This window comes from Odocoileus virginianus, chromosome 24 (assembly GCF_023699985.2).
Source record: "Odocoileus virginianus isolate 20LAN1187 ecotype Illinois chromosome 24, Ovbor_1.2, whole genome shotgun sequence".
Classification (NCBI taxonomy): Eukaryota; Metazoa; Chordata; class Mammalia; order Artiodactyla; family Cervidae; genus Odocoileus; species Odocoileus virginianus.
This window is the reverse complement of record NC_069697.1, coordinates 38,947,997-38,967,725: the sequence shown is the minus strand read 5'-3', so window position 1 is coordinate 38,967,725 and position 19,729 is coordinate 38,947,997. Positions and strand designations below refer to the sequence as shown.

The 19,729-nt window shown below is 33.7% G+C and overlaps 1 protein-coding gene across 2 annotated transcripts in view; it reads right to left on the bottom strand.

The window, feature by feature from the left end:
• The window catches only part of CPNE8 (copine 8), a 261,900-nt gene that overhangs the window by 90,486 nt on the left and 151,685 nt on the right, over positions 1–19,729 (bottom strand). For both annotated transcript variants that reach the window (XM_070454589.1, XM_070454590.1), the window contains one exon: positions 1,989–2,064. In XM_070454589.1, the coding sequence (XP_070310690.1) occupies positions 1,989–2,064 (76 nt within the window). The remainder of the gene's footprint in view (positions 1–1,988; positions 2,065–19,729) is intronic.

Here is a 19,729-nt window from a genome sequence, read left to right as displayed (position 1 = left end):
AGAATGGGTATGAGAAAATTTTTGAAGAAATTATAGTTGAAAATTTCCCCAACATGGAAAAGGAAATAATCAATCAAGCCCAAGAGGCACAAATAGTCCCATATATTATAAACCTAAGGAGAAGCATGCCAAGACACACAATAATAAAAAAAAAACAAAGACTAAACACAAAGAAAGAATAGTAAAAGCAGGAAGGGAGAAACAACAAGTAACATACAAGGGAAACCCTATATGCTTAACAGCTTATCTTTCAGCAGAAACTCTGCAGGCCAGAAGGGAATGGCAGGGTATATTTAAAGTACTGAAAGGAAAAAATCTACAGCCAAGGTTACTGTACCTGGCAAGGATCTTATTCAAAACTGATGGAGAAATAAAAAGCTTTTCAGACAAGCAAAAGTTAAGTGAATTCAGTACCACCAAACCAGCTTTACAAGAAATGTTAAAGGGACATATATAGTCAAGAAATACAAGAGAAGGAAAAAGATCTACAAAATCAACCCCAAATAATTAAGAAAATGGCAACAGGAACATACATATCAATAATTACTTTAAATGTAAATGGATTAAATGTTTCAACCAAAAGACACAGACTGGCTGAATGATACAAAAATAAGACCCATATATATGCTGTCTACAGGAAACTCACTTCAGACCTAAGATGCTCAACATTGCTCATTATTAGAGAAATACAAATCAAAACTACAATGAGATATCACCTCCCACTGGTCAGAATGGCCATCATCAGAAAGTCTTCAAACAATAAATGCTGGAGAAGGTGTGGAGAAAAGGGAACACTCTTATGGGAATGTAAATTGATACAACCACTGTGGAAGATAGTATGGAGATTCCTTAAAAAGCTAGGAATAAAACCACCATTCAGTTCAGTTCAGTTCAGTCGCTCAGTCGAGTACGACTCTTTGCGACCCCATGAATGACAGCACGCGAGGCCTCCCGGTCCATCACCAACACCCGGAGTTTACTCAAACTCAAAACTACCATAGGACCCAGCAATCCCACTCTTAGGCATATACTCTAAGGAAACCAAAATTGAAGAAGACACACGTATCCCATTGTTCACTGCAGCACTATTTACAATAGCTAGAACATGGAAGCAACCTAGATATCCATCGACAGATGAATGGATAAAGAAGCTGTGGTACACATACACAATGGAATATTACTCAGCCATAAAAAGGAACCCATTTGAGTCAGTTCTAATGAGGTGGATGAACCTAGAACCTATTATACAGAGTGAAGTAAGTCAGAAATAGAAAGATAAATATTGTGTTCTAATGCATATATGTGGAATCTAGAAAAATTGTACTGAAGAATTTATTTACAGGGAAACAATGGAGAAAGAGACATAGAGAATAGACTTATGGACATGGGGAGAGGGGAGGAGAGGGTGAGATGTATGGAAAGAGTACCATGGTAACTTATATTACCATATGCAAAATAGTCAGCCAACAGGAATTTGCTGTATGGCTCAGGAAACTCAAACAGGAGCTCTGTATCCACCTAGAGGGGTGGGGTGGGGAGGGAGATGGGAGGGAGGTTCAAAACGGAGGGGATACATGTATACCTATGGCTGACTCATGTTGAGGTTTGACAGAAAACAACAAAGTTCTGTAAAGCAATTATCTTTCAATAAAAAATAAATTAATTAAAAATAAGGATTGAGCAGAATGTTAATAGGAAGGCAAAACATAAAGGCAGAAGCTCAAGGAAAAATAAACTTATATCCATATTGGATGTTTTTTAAATAAGAAAATGTTTCATAGGCAAGAATTTTAAATCAACAAAGTAGATTCAAATGACCATATGATTTGAAGAGAAATATTATTTAATCTCAAAAACCAATCTTCTCAATAAGTTTAAAGATTCTTATTTACATTGGTAACATTTGGCAATTATCTTTTGTAAAAATCTATATTTTAAAAGCATAAATGTACTTATTCCAGAAAAACATAGAGTAAAATTCCTCTTACCTCATATACATTGAACTGTGATTGCCCTCTAGAAAGTTCCCTATAGCTTGTTGTAAATTCTCCAATGAAATCATGACTATAATTAAGGAGAAAAATACATATAGTATTAGCTTTCAGACATTTGCTAATTACATATTAAAACTTTAAATATATATTCTTATCATGAAAAAAATTTTGATATTACTATGAAAATAATAATAATATGATAATTTAAAACACATTGACACTTTGTTATGTATACTCCCAATTACGTTTTGTTGGTATTCAAAAATATTTCATTTATCCCACCAATGTTAATATTTCAAATAGGTTTATTAGTGTCAATAACTCATATTTCAAAAGTATTTCATCTAGGCTGTCCTAAGGATTAACTATTAACTAGGATGAAATTTTAAGACACACAAAATTTATTACCATACATATCAGAATCACAAATATACAAAATTTTCAAACCTTCAATGACCAGTATGTAATAGATCACTATTTTTAAAAGGGAATCCCATGTTGACATGGAATGTTAGGTAGTTAGAATAGGAAAAATGAGACCAGAATGGCAGTGGCTAAAAGACAAGGAAGGGAATAGCCCGAGAAAATAGAACAAGGGAAGGTCCCAGGACCAGAGTGAGGAGCTCAGGTAAAACAAACAGGACTCCTGGCTGGCCCAATTTACATAGGGCAGGCCAGGGGAAGAAGAAAAAACATATAAAAAGAGGAGCCAAAATTAGGCTGGGCGCCTCTTTTCTTTTTTTATCTTTTGGGTTAGCTTGTCCTCATACCTTGAGGATGTATTTTCTTTTACTTTTGAAATAAAACTGAGCTGTAACACTGGTCCATCACTTCAAGTTTTTGTTGTGATGAAACAGAACCAAGGAAATTACACACTCCCCCGACAGGAAATAGTCACTAAGCCTTATACTAATAATTCTAAAGTACATTGATAACACCAAACATGGTTATTCAGAACTTTACCATAAAGCAATCATCACTGCCTTCTCAGAAAGTAAACTTCTACAGTACCTTCTCAATTTAGACATGGAAGAGTAAAGATTGAGAAAGCATATGTTTGTTTTCACTATAAAATACTTAACAATGTAATTATTGAGCTTGATTTATGCAACTGTAAAACAAGTGTTATGCATTCAGCAGATTAGAGAGGATTTGTAAGGTTGCAAAGAGTCAGACACAACTGAGCAACTAACACACACACACTAATTTTATGGTCAAAACTAGGTTGAACACACACAGAACACACACTGAGACATAAACATAAAATGCTGGTATTTGGTGCAATGCTGAAAAGTAATACATTAGAAGAGGAAGATCAAAGATTGCAGGAGCTGAATTAGTATAACAAAAAGGAGTATTGCTGTTGTTATTTGTATGATAGAATTTAAGCTTGGCCTATTTGCTTGCAAATATGAGGTGTTACCATAAAAACATATTTCCCCCAAAACTCCAGGCAGGTTTATGCTTAACTCTGAGTCACTAAAATCCATAGATCTGATAACCAGTAAGAAGCAATAAGCAAATTGTGGCTAGCCAACCACAATTGATTTCTAAAGTTGGGATTTCAAAGAAAAAAACTAGTGGTCATTAAGTAGTGTTTTTGCAATATATTTTTTTAAAATTAAAATGTAAGATACAACTCATTTAGATATCCAGTTTCCCAGTTCTCCCATATTTTAAAGATCTTGTACATTTATGACAATAATCTATATAGGGCATTTCTCTTTATCCCAGTATCACCTTGACCTTTTCTACAGTTAAGTTTTAAAAGCAGATATACACACATGAAATTAGTAAATGAAAAGAGGATTGAAGGCCATAATTAAAATATATTTGTATTTGTGAATCCAAAACCACCAGCATTCGCTCTTTCAATTTATATGAGGGAAATTACAAAACTGTAATTTCATGCTACATATTTCTTATAAATAAAATAAATCTCTTTGACTTTCAGACGTGCAAGCTTATAACCATGATATATTTATAGAAATCTCTGAGACTCTGCTTAGAATCTATTCTCTTCATTGCTATGTGTGTTTTGATATCTTAAGTAATGGTCACCAAGAAAAGGTTCTACTAAAGCACTTCAAATACAATACTTTTATATTGGTTAAGTGTGGACAAGCTTCATATACCAGAGCTCATCACACTAGTCATAAACACAAGGCAGTGAGTGGCGATAGCAATATAATAGCCAGGCCTAGACATAAGGTGCTTTGTCTCAAAAATACATCTCAAGAATCTAGGTGCATAAGTGAATAATACTCAGGTCAGTTTTGTTACAGATCTCTTGAAATGAATGAGAATATTTAGTTTCCTTTGTGAACTTCTATAATTAAAATACTGTATATTAAATCATAAATAAGTACTTTAAAGAAAGTATTGAAGATGTTCTTCACTGATTTATTCTTATCTTTTCCCCTATCATCAATTATTACTAGATTTTACTAAGATTAAAAGAAAGTAATTTAATATTTTATCTGTTCACAGTTGTCAATACAAAAATATTAAAACAATTCTCACTACACAGAGGAATATGATGAAAAGTACTCTGACAATAAGTTACAACCAACAATTTCCTTGAGATTTGATAATACTGCTTTGATATTTCTTGTTAGTTTGGTACTAACTAAAATAATTATTCTGGGTTATAAGTCTCAAAGCTCTCTGCATTTACAAAATAAAGTTTCCTCCATGGCGGTTGATCTGATTTGTGTCCATTTACATTTCTAGTTTTTTTCAAAATTTTTTATAATTGAAATATATTATTTAAAATCTGAAGAAATAAACAGATATTGAGAACAAATTGATTAATATTATACGTAGTAAGTCGGCTCTCAAAATGCCTAGAGTAAACTGATTTAATTTTTTAATAAAATTTGAATAAGTATTTCTATATTCTATTAATAGTGGAAAGGAGTATTTTGCATATTTATATTTATGTCTGAAACCTGTAAGACAGTTCCTACTTAACAAAGTGCCCATCTTTCCCATTTTTGACATCTTCTTTCACTTACCTTTTACACTACTGCTTAACTATGATCTCCCCTAAGAAATCTCTCCTCCTTTATGTGCTTTCTCTTTGTTTTTAAAAACAATTCTATAATCACACTTCCTACATTGTATAATAGCTGTTGTTCATATATCTCCCCTTTTAGTTTTTATGACATACTCAAAGTTAAGAAAGTGAGTGACTTTCCCTGGTGGTTTTGTAGCTAAGAATTTCTGTTCCCAGTGTAGGAGGCCCTGGCTTGATCCCTGGGTGGGGAACTAGATCACACATGCCACAAAGATTCCAGTGTCACAACTAAAGATTCCACATGTTGCAACTAAAAAAAAGATCCAAAAAGCCACAATGAAGATCAAAGATCCCAACACAGCCAAATAAATAAAAAGGAAAAGAAAGATGTTAATTTCATCTCCTTATTCTCAGCATCTACTTCAGTGCCTGGTAACCAATGGGCATAACTGAATGTTGCAAATATATTCAAGTCAATGTCACAATCATGCTGTAATCTTACCTTACCAGTAATATTAACAGTTTTGCTTCACATGAATTACTTTTAGTACAAAAGAATGGGGCAAGTGTTGAGCATATTAGCCATTCCGACTCTACTCCTTTGAAACAATTCTCTCTGAGGGTAATGCTGATAACTGTTATTTTCCCATAAAAATGCACCCACATTATCACACAAAAGATATACAAAAAGAGACAGAATATTGCCTTTTCTAGGCATTTCCAATGGTTTTCCTGAAGGTCATCCTGCTTTAGGCACAATGGATGATGCCTATTTTCCTTGCAATCATTAAATTAATATTGCATATATGTACAAACAGCAAATACATACTGAATCTATATTATTCTTTTCTCTATCATCATGTTGTCTTGAGTAAGTCACTTTGGGAACTTTATGTATTCATCTAAAAATTGGAAGCAATGCCTATTTACTGTTCTGAAAATAAACCTAGATAATTCATTTGAATTTTTTCTGTGAAAGGCATATAATTCCTATATAGTCATTATTAAAAACATTTTTTTCTGATTTTTAAGTAATATGACTCTAGATACCTATGTCTTAAAGAAGCTTTAATCAAAATAATATCTGAAGATGTAACAGGCTTATGAATTGATATTTGGAAGCCAGTGTTATAAGATCTCTATTTATATCTTCAGCTATTGAGGTACACATTTTTAAGAGTGTTTTTTTTTTAAAATTTCCTCAGGAAATATTTATTAAGCATCTACTATGTATCTACCATGTAGTAGATGTTGAGATGTATTAGATGATAAGATGAAGCATAAGACAGATCCAGACTGGAAACATGTTTGCTGTCTAAATGGGGGATAAGTTTCCTTCTTTTTTCTTTAATAAGTTTCCTTGTTAATTAAGCAAAAGTGCACCACAATTTCTCAATAGCTATATTTAAGAATAATTTATATTATTTTTACTGTAGGAGAAGAGCAGCAGTGTTATTCTTTCCAGAGATGACTGAAGTCAAGGCATTAATTCCATAATGTAGGTAAAGTGTATCATGAGAATTTTGATTTCCCATGATCATCACAAAAGTCCAGCTAATAATGTACCAGTTGCCCTTGATTTTGCTTTTATTTCTTTACTTTTCTTCCAGACAAAACTTTTGACTTTAATGTAACTTTTCAGCATTTAGGAATGTTTTTATTCATGCCATAACACTACCTTTCCTTTAGTCTTAAAATTTCAATAAAATCAAGTCTTTTTTATCCTTGTAATTTCCTTAAGTCCTGACAGAAAAGTTAGTTTCCTTTAAAAAGTCCAGAAATATGCTTTTAAATATTATTCAACTATAAGTTGGTCTAAATTTAAATTTATAGAACTATCATGGTTCTTTACTTCCCCAGTAAACAGAGATTGTAAGCACATTCTGAAAAACTAATTTTTTTCCCCTGGTTTGCTTTTACTGGTAGAAATTATCATATATAACATATAAATGAATGTTTTCAATGTAGAAGTTATCATTTATCTCTATTTTTACTGAAATTTTAAGTAATTTCAAAAAGTTTACATTTTCTTTTCCCCTCTGTAGATTACATTTCTGAGCCTCCAAGAAAGAAAGTGATATAATTACTCTCAAATGTTAACAATTTACAGGAGAAATAGGCTAATTTTATCAGTCTGATTCACACCTGTTCCTTGATCCATTTCTAATACAGACAGAATTTTTAAAAGATATAAATACTATATATATATATATATATATATATACACACACACACATACATTTAACAGACATAAGCCAAAAAAAGTGTTTAATCAGTAGAAAACTATGAATTATTGATGCAGTTTTTAATAAATATGTATATATAATTCAGATAACTCAAATCTGAAAGTAGTAATCCAAATTGCCTAGAATATTTACCTCAAATAAAACCAAGAAATTTACAAAATTTACTTTTATTTTGTGCTGTGTAGGTCAGGCATTGTCAGCAAAAAACAATGTACATGTTATAAATTTTAAAAATTATCATCCCAGTTTGATGAAATCTCACACTTCAAACTGACAAGAATTTACTGCCATCTCATATGGCAGCTCAGAACTTGCACATTTGAAAGAGTTTCAGCTTCAGAAAGTCATGTACTTATTTTTATATCTATATTATTTTCTTACACGACTTACAGAGAAACAAACTAGCTATTTTAGGAGACTTTAATAATTCTTTATATGTTTGGAGCAGTGTCATTCTATGATAATGGTTTTAACAGTGTAAATATCTTCAAAATATTCAAATATGGAAATGACATATCTCATAAAAATTCTTTGGCTAGATGCTTGAATAAGTTAATATATTTTTAACCATATAAGGCTCCAGAAGACTATGAAGCAAAATATCAGAATATTTGGGTTTTCAAGAGATACAGGTCTAAGATATTGAGCAGCATAAAAAGTACCAAGTGTACTTATGCTCACATATATTAGCCATTTATAGAAGCCCTTCTTCTTTAGCAATAAGCACAGTAGGAACCTTGTCCTTGGAACCTATCCTAAAAATCTGTGAATTTCTTAGTGGAAAGCAAAGAACTATCCATGGAACTAAAGAAGAATAGTGTTTGCCTTGGACAGCAAGGAGCTCCAACCAGTCCATCCTAAAGGAGATCAGTCCTGGGTGTTCATTGGAAGGACTGATGCTGAAGCTGAAACTCCAGTACTCTGGCCACCTCATGGGAAGAGTTGACTAATTGGAAAAGACCCTGATGCTGGGAGGGATTGGTGGCAGGAGGAGAAGGGGATGACAAAGGATGAAATGGCTGGATGGCATCATCGACTCGATGGACATGAGTTTGAGTAAACTCCGGGAGTTGGTGATGGACAGGGAGGCCTGGTGTGCTGCGATTCATGGGGTCGCAAAGTGTGGGACATGACTGAGTGACTGAACTGAACTGAGAACAAAAAAATCTTAAAATTTGTATGGATACACGAAAGATTTTGGATAGCAAAATCAATCTTGAAAAGCGGCGTTGAAGGAATCAGGTTCCATGACTTCACTCTATATATTATAAAGCTACAGTCATGAAAACACTATGGCACAAAAACAGAATATATATATTAATGGAACAGGATACAAAGCCCAGAAATAAACTCAGTCACCTATGGTGAATTATTCTATGAGAAAGAAGGCAAAGCTATACAATGAAGGAAATTCTCTTCAACCAGTGATGTTGGAAAAACTATATGTGAAAGTGAAGTTGCTCAGTCGTGTCCAACTCTTCACGACCCCATGGACGGTAGCCTACCAGGCTCCTCCGTTCATGGGATTTTCTAGGCAAGGGTACTGGAGTGGCTTGCCATTTCCTTCTCCAGGGGATCTTCCCGACCCAGGAATCGAACCCGGGTCTCCCGCATTGCGGGCAGGCACTTTACCCTCTAAGCCACCAGGGAAAACTATATAGCTACAGGTAAAAAAGAAGAAACTAGAACATACCACAATATCATACACAAAAATACACTCAAAATGGATTAAGGATCTAAATGTATAAAATCGGATATTATGAAACTGTTAAGAGGAAAACATACATAGAACACTCTTTGATATAAATCATAGCAATACCTTTTTGGATCCATCCCCTACAGTAATGAGACTAGAAACAAAAATAAGCAAATAATTAAACTCAGAAGTTTTTCCACAGCTAAGAAAACCATAGAGAAAATGAAAAGATAGGCCTTAGTATGGGAGAAAATATTTGCAAATGAAGTAAATGACAAAGGATCAGTCTCCAAAATTTACAAATACAGTTCATGCAGGTCAATATAAAACAAAACCAAAAAGAACAACAACAACAACAAAAAAAAACGGGCAGAAGAATTAAATAGACATTTATCCAAAGAAGACATCAATAGCTAAGAGGCATATAAGAAGATGTTTGAAATCACTAATTGTTAGAGAAGTGAAAATCTACAATGAGATATTACCTCACACTGGTCAGAATGGCCATCATCAAAAAATCTACCAACAACAAATGGCCGAGTGGGTATGAAGAAAAGGGAACCATCTTACATTGTTGCTGGGGATATAAATAGGTACAGCTACAATGGAGAACAATATACAGGTTCCTCAAAAAATAGAAATAAAGCTACCATGTGATTTAGCAATTCCACTGCTGGGCATATATCCAGCAAAAAAACATGGTTTTAAAGGTACATGCACACCAATGTTCATTGAAGTGCTGTTTACAATAGCCAAGACATAGAAACAATCTAAATGTTCATAGACAGATGAATGGATAAAGAAGATGTGGTACATAAATACAATAAAATATTACTCAGCCATTAAAAAGAATGAAATAATGCCATCTGCAGCAATAGGTATGAACCTTGAGATTATCATACTAAGCAAACTAGGTCAGACAGAAAGACAAATATCATATGATATCTCTTATATGTGGAATCTGAAAAAAAAAAAAGATACAAATAAACTTATTTACTATACTTTTTTTTTTTCAGCCAAATCATGTTACATGTGGAATCCTAATTCCTCAATCAGAGATCTAGTCTGTACTTGCTGCATAGGAAAGCAAATCCTTAATCACTGTACTGTCACAGATGGCCCTAAAAAGGAACTTATTTAAAAAACAGAAACACAGACTTAGAGAAAGAACATATGGTTACCAGAAGAGAAGGGTGTCAGGGAGAGAAAGAAAGATAGGGAGTTTGGGATTGACGAGTACACACTGCTATATTTAAAATAGGTAATAGGGAACTCTGTGGGATATTCTGTAATAAAATAGGAAAAGAATTTGAAAAAGAATAGATACATGTATATGTATAGTGACTTTACTATACAACTGAAACTAACACAACATTGTTAATCAACACTACACCAATACAAAATGATTTTTTTAATGAGAAAAAATTAAAGATAAGGAGAGAATCTTAGAAATATCAAAAGGAAAGCTGCTAGTTGCATACAAGGGAATTCCATAAAAATATCAATTAACTCTTGAGCAGAAACTTGGCAGACCAGAAGGGAGTGGAATGATATATATAAAGTGATAAAAGGAAGAAAATAACAATCAAATATATTCTGTCTGGCAAGGATCAATTCAGATTTCAAGGAGAGAATTTTACAGGCAATTGAAGCTAAAAAAATTTATCACATCAAAAATGATTTTACAAAAAAAAAATGTTAAATGGAAAATAAAAGACCACAACTAGAAAGATGAAAATTATGAAAGGAAAATTTCACTGGTAACAGTATATATACACTAAAGGTAGTTAGATCAAGCACTAATAAAATCATTAGGAAGATTAAAAGACAAAAGTAATGAAATCAACTATACACAAAACAAGCACTGAAGAGACAAATATGAAACAAAATGATATAAAGTATGATGTCAAGATCTTAAACAAGGCAGGGGGAAGAGTAAAATGAATGTATGTGGTTGTTAGAATGCATTTGAACTTAAAACTATCATTTAAAAATAATCATTTACATATGAATATACACATACTAAAAAATTATCATTACAAACACAAAAAAAGAAACAGGAATCCAAATATAACACAACACAGTCATCAAATCACAAGATAGCAAAATAAAAGAAACAAAAAAGAACAAAACCAAATAGAGAACAATGAACAAAATGACAGTAAGAATACAACTACAAGTGATTTTACTTTTTCTTTCTTCCATTTTTTCTTTCCTTTCTTTCTCTCTCTCTTTCTCGTCCTTCCCTCACTTCCTCTTTCTCTCGCTTGCTTGCTTTCTTTGACTTTGTTTAAATTGGTATTTGAATGTTTTATAATATTTTGTTAGTTCCTGCTGTACAATGAAGTGAATCAGCTATATGTGTACATGTATCTCTGGCTCTTAGTCCTTCCTCCTCCCTTGCCCCATCCCACCCATCTAGGTCAACACAGAACCCCGAGCTGAGCTTTCTGTGCTTTATAGCAGGTTCCAACTAGCTACCGATTTTATTAATACAAATGGTACTGTATACATGAAAATCCTAATCTCCCAATTTGTTCTGCCTTCCCATTCATTTCTGTATCCACATTTCTATTCTCCACATCTGTATCTCTATTCCTGCCCTAGAAATATGTTCATCTGTATCATTTTTCTAGATTCCACATACATGTGTTAATATACAATATTTGTTCCTCTCTCTCTCTGACTTACCTCACTCTACCTGATAAACTTTAGGTTTATTCCACATCTCTACAAAGGACCCTATGTCATTCCTTTTGGTGGCTGACTAATATTTCACTGTATACATGTACCACATCTTTAGGGCTTCTTACGTGGCTCAGTGGTAAAGAATCTGTCTGACAATGTAGGGGATACAGATGTGGCTTGATTCCCTGGTCAGGAAAATCTCCTGGTGGAGGAAATGGCAACTCCAGTATTCTTGCCTGAAAATCCCATGGACAGATGAGCCTGGTGGGTTACATTCTATAAGTTTTGCAAAGAACTGGACACGACTGAGTGAGCACACACAAACATTTTATTCCATTCATCTGTCATTGTACATTTGGGTTGTTTCCATGTCCTGGGTAATGTAAATTGTGCTTCAATGAACACTGGGGTGCATGTGACCTTTTGAATTATATTTTTCTCAGGTGTATGTCCAGTAGAGGGATTTCCAGGTCATATGGTAGTTTTTAGCTTTTTAAGGGAACTCCATATTGTTCTCCACAGTGGCTATATCAATTTATAATCCTTCCAACAGTACAAGAAGGTACTCTTTACTCCACATTCTCTCCAGCATTTACTGTTTGTAGATTTTATGATGATGGTCTTTCTCACCAGTGTAAGGGGATACTTCATTGTAGACTTTATTTGCATTTCTCTAATAATTAGTGAGCCTGAGTATGTTTTCATGTGCCTCTTTGGCATCTGTATATCTTCTCTGGAGAGATATTTAGTTCTTCTTTCCAGTTTTAGATTGGATTGCTTGGTTTTTTGATATTGAGTTCCACAAGCTATTTGTGTATTTTGAAGTTTAATCTTTTGTCCATTGCTTCATTTGCAAATATCTTCTCCTATCCTGGGGTTGTCTTTTCATCTTGTTTATGGTTTCCTTTCCTGTACAAACCTTTTAAGTTTAATTATGTTACATTTGTTTATTTCTGTTTTTAATTTCATTACTCTAAAAGGTAGGTATAAAGATATCTTGATGTGGTTTAGGTCAACGAGTGTTTTTCTTATGTTTTCCTCTAAGAGTTTTATAGTGTCTGGTCTTACATTTAGCTAATTCATCCATTTTGAATTTATGCTTGTGTATGGTCTTAGGTAAAGTTCTAATATCATTCTTTCACATGTGGCTGTCCAACTTTTCCAACACCACTTGCTGAAGAGACTGTCTTTTCTCCATTGTATAGTCTTGCCTCCTTTGTCAAAGATAAGGTGTCTATAGGTGCATTCATTTATCTCTGCGCTTTCTATCCTTGTACCATTAACCTATATTTCTGTTTTTGTGCCAATACTATACTGTCTTGATTATTGTTGCTTTGCAGTGTAGGTTGAAGTCAATGAGCATGATTTCTTCAGTTCTGTTTTTCTTTCTCAAGATTGCTTTGGTTATTTGGGGTCTTCTGTGTTTCCAAACAAATCAAATTTCTTTTTTGTTTTTGCTGTTCTAGCTCTGGGAAGAATGCCACTGGTAATTTGATAGGGATTGCACTGAATCTGCTTTGAGCAGTATATTCATTTTCACAATATTTATTCTTCCAAATGAAGACTGTGGTATATTTATTAATCTGTTTTCATCATTGTATGATACCTTTTTATCCACTTTCTGGAGAGTTTGTTTTGTAAATGGAAGTTAAGTATGGCAAAAGTTTTTCTGCACCTATTGAGAAAGGGATATGGCTTTTATTCAATTTTTTAATGTGGTGTACCACACTTATTGCTTGGCAGATATTGAAAAATCCATGGGATATATTCTATTAATCATGCTTTATGGTCATTTTCATGTATTGCTTGATTTGACTGCTAATATTTTGTTGAGGATATGTATACCTATTTTAATCCCTGATATAGGCCCTTTATTTTCTCTTTTTCTGTGTTATCTTTTCTAAATTTGGTATCAGGGTGAAACTGACCTCACAGAAGAGTTGAGAAGCATTCCATTCACTGAAATTTTGTGAAAAGTTTGAGAAGGATAGGTGTTAATTTTTCTCAAAATTTTTGCTAGAATTCAGCTGTGAAGTAATCTGGTCCTGGACTTAGTTTGTTGGGAGTGTTTTGATTACTGATCCAATTTCATACTGGTCGGGATCAATGGTCTGTTTATATTTTCCACTTTTGTCCTGGTTCGATATTGGGAGAAAGCAGATTCTAAGAAGTTGTCTATTTCTTCTAGGTTGTCCATTTTATTGGCATATAGTTGTTCATATTAAATGCAATATATGGTGAAATCACAGCTAACATCATATTCCACAATGAAAAGGTGAAATCATTCCCTCTTTGATCAGAAACAAAAGGATTCCCACTGTCACCACATTTATTCAACATAGTTTTGTAAGTCCTGGCCACAGCAATCAGACAAGAACATGAATAACATGAATCCTAATTGCAAATGATAAAGTACATGTTTCACTGTTTGCAGATAATATACTATGCATAAAAAATTGTAAAATACCATCAGAAAACAGAGTGCAGCAACAAATTTGGTAACATTGCAGGATATAAAGTTAATATAAAGAAATTTGTTGCTTTTCTATACAATAACAACAAACTATCGAAAAGAGAAATTAAAGAAACTACCTCATTTCCAATGGCATGAGAAAGAATAAACTACAGAGGAATAAATATACTTAAGGAGGCAAAAGACTCCTACTTGGAATCTATAAGACACTGAAGAAACTAACTTAAGATGACACCAGCAGATGGAAAGATTTACTGCATTCAGGATTTGGAAGAATTAATATTGTTTAAATGACAATAATGCCAAAGGCAATCTAAAGATTTAAAGTGAATCCAAAGGTATTTTTCACAAAGTAGAACAAGTAATTTTAAAATTTGTATGGAGACACAAAAGACTGCAAATCTGGTGAAATCTTGTGAAAGAAGAGTAGATTTGGAGGAATAACATTCAACTATTTTTTCTCCCCCCAATTATTTTTATTAGTTGGAGGCTAATTACTTTACAATATTGTAGTGGGTTTTGCCATACATTGACATGAATCAGCCATGGATTTACATGTGTTCCCCATCCTGAACCCCGCTCCCACTTCCCTCTCCATCCCACCCCTTTGGGTCATCCCAGTGCACCAGCCCTGAGCACTTGTCTCACGCATCCAACCTGGACTGGCAATCTGTTTCACACTTCATAATATACATGTTTTGATGCTGTTCTCTCAGATCATCCCACCCTCGCCTTCTCCCATAGAGTCCAAAAGTCTGTTCTATATATCTGTCTCTTTTTCTGCCTTGCATATAGGGTTATTGTTACCATCTTTCTAAATTCCATATATATGTGTTAGTATACTGTAATGGTCTTTATCTTTCTGGCTTACTTCACTCTGTATAATGGGCTCCAGTTTTATCCATCTCATTAGAACTGGCTCAAATGTATTCTTTTTAATGGCTGAGTAATATTCCATGGTGTATATGTACCACAGCTTTCTTACCCATTCGTCTGCTGATGGGCATCTAGGTTGCTTCCATGTCCTGGCTATTATAAACAATGCTGCAATGAACATTGGGGTACACGTGTCTCTTTCAGATCTGGTTTCCTTGGTGTGTAATGCCCAGGAGTGGGATTGCTGGGTCAATGACAGTTCTATTTCCAGTTTATTAAGGAATCTCCACACTGTTCTCCATAGTGGCTGTACTAGTTTGCATTCTCACCAACAGGACATGAAAGACTAAAAAACCTTAAATCTCCTAGAAGAAAACATGGACAGAACACCCGTTAACAAAAATCATAGCAATATTTTCTGGATTTGTCTCTGAAAGGAAAGGAAACAAAAGCAAAAATAAACAAATGGGACTTAGACTTAAAAAATTTTGCAAAGAAAACCATTGACAAAATGAAAAGACAAAATATTAGAGAAAATATTTTCTAACATAAGGGCTTAACATCCAAAATATATAAAGAGCTCATATAAATCAACATCAAAAAGACTCAACCAATTAAAAAATGGACCAAAGAACTATACAGACATTTTTTTCTGAAGAATATAGACAGATTGCCAACAAGTACATGAAAAGATGCTCAATATCATTATTCATTAGAGAAATGCAAATTAAAACCAGAGTTAGATACCACTTCACATCTGTCAAAATGGGTATCATGAAAAAGAGCACAAATAACAAATGTTGGTGGTTCGATGTTGAGAAAAAGGAATCCTCTTGTACTGTTGGTGAGAATGTAAGCTGGTGCACACCATGTGAAAAATAGTATGGTGTTCTCAAAAAGGAAAAATAGAACTATTATATCATTCAGCAATTCCACTCATGCATATATAACAAAAAACAAAATCGCTAATGTGAAAAGATGTATGAGCTCCAATGTTCATAGCAGTATTATTTACAATTCCCAAGATATGGAAGCAAGCTGAGTGTCTTTCTATAGATGAATGGATAAAAAATGTAACATCTATCTATAATGCAATACTGCACAGCCACAAAAAACAATGAAATGTTGCCATTTGTGACAACATAGATGGACTCAGAGTGCATTATGCTAAGTGAAATAAATCAGACAAAGAAAGACAAATAATGTATGATATCACTTATGTGTAGAATCTTAAAAAATAAGTAGGGAATTCAACAAAAAGGAAACAGACTCACAGATCCAGAGATCAAACTAGTGGTTATCAGTGGGGGAGGTCAGCACAGAGGCAGTGAACTATGAGGTAGAAACAATGACATATAAAATCAATAAGCTAAAAGGATATAGTCTACAACACAGTAAGTATAGTCAGTATTTTATAACTGTAAATAGAATATAACCTTTAAAAATCATGAATTATTCTGTTGTACATCTGTAACTTATATAATATTGTACAACAACTATACCTCAAAAAAGATGCAAACTGATAACTAACTTCAATTAAAAAGATATAGAGTGGATCAATGAATTAAATTACAAGACTCATATGTTATGTGGCCTGCAAGAGACTCATTTCAGATTTAAAGAGACAATCTGAAAGTTGATAGGATGGAAAGTGGTATTTTACGTGAAGAAAAACAAGACACACAAAAAAGGCTAGGGTATCAATACATATATCAAACAAAAGATATATAAAAAAATAAAATAAAACAAAATTATAAAATGAGACAAAGAAGCACATTACATAATTTTAGGGGCTGATCCAACAAGAAGATATAGCAATTGTAAATACACATTCTCCCAGTTGACAAGTTCCTAATAGATAAAGCAAATATTTACAAAAATTAACCTCCAATTAAAATAAATAAATTAATTAAAAAAATCATCACGTTGTGCACCTTAAACATACACAATGTTGTATGTAAATTATATCTAAATAAAGTTTGGAAAAAAAAAATAATGGGAGCAGTTGAGAGTAACACAATAATAAAGGAATTTACATTCCACTTGTATTGACAGACAGATGCAGAAAAACTATGAGAATACCCTGAACTTTAGAGCAGATGGACTAATAGATACAAATTGAACATTACATATAAATGCAGTAGAATATATGCTCTTTTCAAGAGCTCATGGAATGTTCTTCAGCATAGATCACATGCTAGACCACAAAACAAATCTCAGTAAACTTAAGACAATAATAATAATATCAAGTATCTTTTCTAGTCACAAAAGAATGAGGTTAGAAATCAACCATGAAAGAAAGAAAGGAAGGAAGACAGAAAGAAGGGAGGAAGCTAGGAAGAGGGAGAAAGGGAGCAAGAGAGAGGAGGGAGGAAGGAAGGCAGGGAGGGAGGAAGGCAGGAAGGAAAGAAGATGGAAAAATGCAAACATGTGGCACCTAAAAAATGTGCCAGAAACACTATGAACCATTATGGCAGTGGTATCAATTGGAGGCTTCCCTGTCCTTCCCCATCTCTTGGAGCTTGTTCAAACTCAATTCCACTGAGTTGGTGATGCCATCCAACCATCTCATCTTCTGTTGTCCCCTTCTCCTGCCTTCAGTCTTTCACAGCATCAGGATCTTTTCCAATGAGCTGGCTCTTTGCATCAGGTGGCCAAAGTATTGGAACTTTAGCTTCACTCAGTCCTTCCAATGAATATTCAGGGTTGATTTCCTTTAGGATTTACTGGTTCAGTTGCCTTGCTGTCCAATGGGCTCGCATGACTCTTTTCCAGCACCACAGTTTGAAAGCATCAATTTTTCAATGCTCAATTCAGTTCAGTTGCTCAGTCGTGTCCAACTTTGCAACTCCATGGGCTGCAGCATGCCAGGCCTTCCTGTCCATCACCAATGCCCAGAACTTGCTCAACTCATATCCATTGAGTTGGTGATGCCATCTAACCATCTCATCCTCTGTTGTCCCCTTCTCCTCCAGCCTTGAATCTTTCCCAGCATCAGGGACTTTTCAAATGAATCAGCTCTTCGATTCAGGTGGCCAAAGCATTGGAGTTTCAGCTTCAGCATTAGTGCTTCCAATGACAATTCAGGACTGATTTCCTTTAAGATTGACTGTTTGGATCTCCTTGCAGTCCAGGGGATTCTCAAGAGTCTTCAACACCACAGTTCAAAAGCATAAATTCTTCAGGGCTCAGCTTTATTTATAGTCCAACTCTCACATCCATACATAACTACTGGAAAAATCATAGCCTTAACTAGATGGACCTTTGTTGGCAAAATAATGTCTCTGCTTTTTAATATGCTGTCTAGGTTGGCCATAGCTTTTCATCCAAGGAGGAAGTGTTTTTTAATTTCATGGCTGCAAATCCATCCACAGTGATTTTGGAGCCCAAGAAAATAAAGTTTCTCACTGTTTCCATTGTTTTGCAGTCTATTTGCCATGAAGTGATGGGATTGGATGCCATGATCTTTGTTTTTTGAATGCTGAGTTTTAAGCCAGCTTTTTCACTCTCCTCTTTCACTTTCATCAAGAGGCTCTTTAGTTCTTTGCTTTCTGCTGTAAGGGTGGTGTCATCTGCATATCTGAGGTTATTGATATTTCTCCTGGCAATCTTGATTCCAGCTTGTGATTCATCTCCTGGCAATCTTGATTCCAGCTTGTGATTCATCCATCCTGGCATTTCTCATGACGTACTCTGCATATAAGTTAAATAAGCAGGGTGACAACATACAGTCTTGATGTACTCCTTTCCTGATTTGGAACCAGTCTTTATTAGAATCATATTTCCCAAAATCTATCTTGCATATACCTTTTAGTTAAGCACCAATGTGAAATGTTTAAATAATTTTCTTTAAAATCTTATTGAAAATTAAAAAAAAAAACAGTTTTCCCTTGAAATACACATCCGAGAGAATATAAAATCAAAGTGAGTGAAAGAATATGAAAATATGAAAAATTAAAATATTGTTGTATAAAGACTGGAGTGTTTTGTTAAATCAATCACATGGTAAGCTGTTTGGCACACAATAATAGTTTATTCTAAAATTAATATAATTAACTGGATCATAAATAAATAAAAACAATTAGCATTTTTAAAAGTTTCAAATAAATGATAAGTAATGGAATAAGAAAAGATACTGATCCCATTATTAAATATGTGTTTAGGGCACTAAAGATTAATTACAGGCAAATGGAGAGCTATTGCTAGAAAAAGACTAATCAGAATATGTGAGGAGATTAAAATAAATCAGAAAAATATAAAGGTATATATAAAAGGCTCCTTGTAAATGAGTCATAATGACTCAGGAAACTTATTGGGTTATAATGACTCAGAAAACTTAAAATTCTTGAGTGAAGCACTGAACCGGGAATCACTGTTATTTCATACCATGATGACCTATAATTATGAATACAAAACATCAACTACATTTGACAAATATTATTTTCAAAAGTGACATACAAGAGAATGATAGCATTTGGATAGCATTTTACAGATTTATTTATTTATAAGCATTATAACTTTTTAAAATGACTACATTTGATAAAATGCACAGTAATAAAAATGAAATTTTTGCTCTCTGTTCAAAGGACACTACAAGCCAGGATTTTATGACTGGAAGTTCACAAATTCAGCTGTTTCATCAAATCATTTTCTGGGAGACAGCAAATTACTCAGTGGGCCTTTTACAATCAGTCCTACATTTTAACCACATGGTTTTAAGGCAGAGCTGTTCCATTA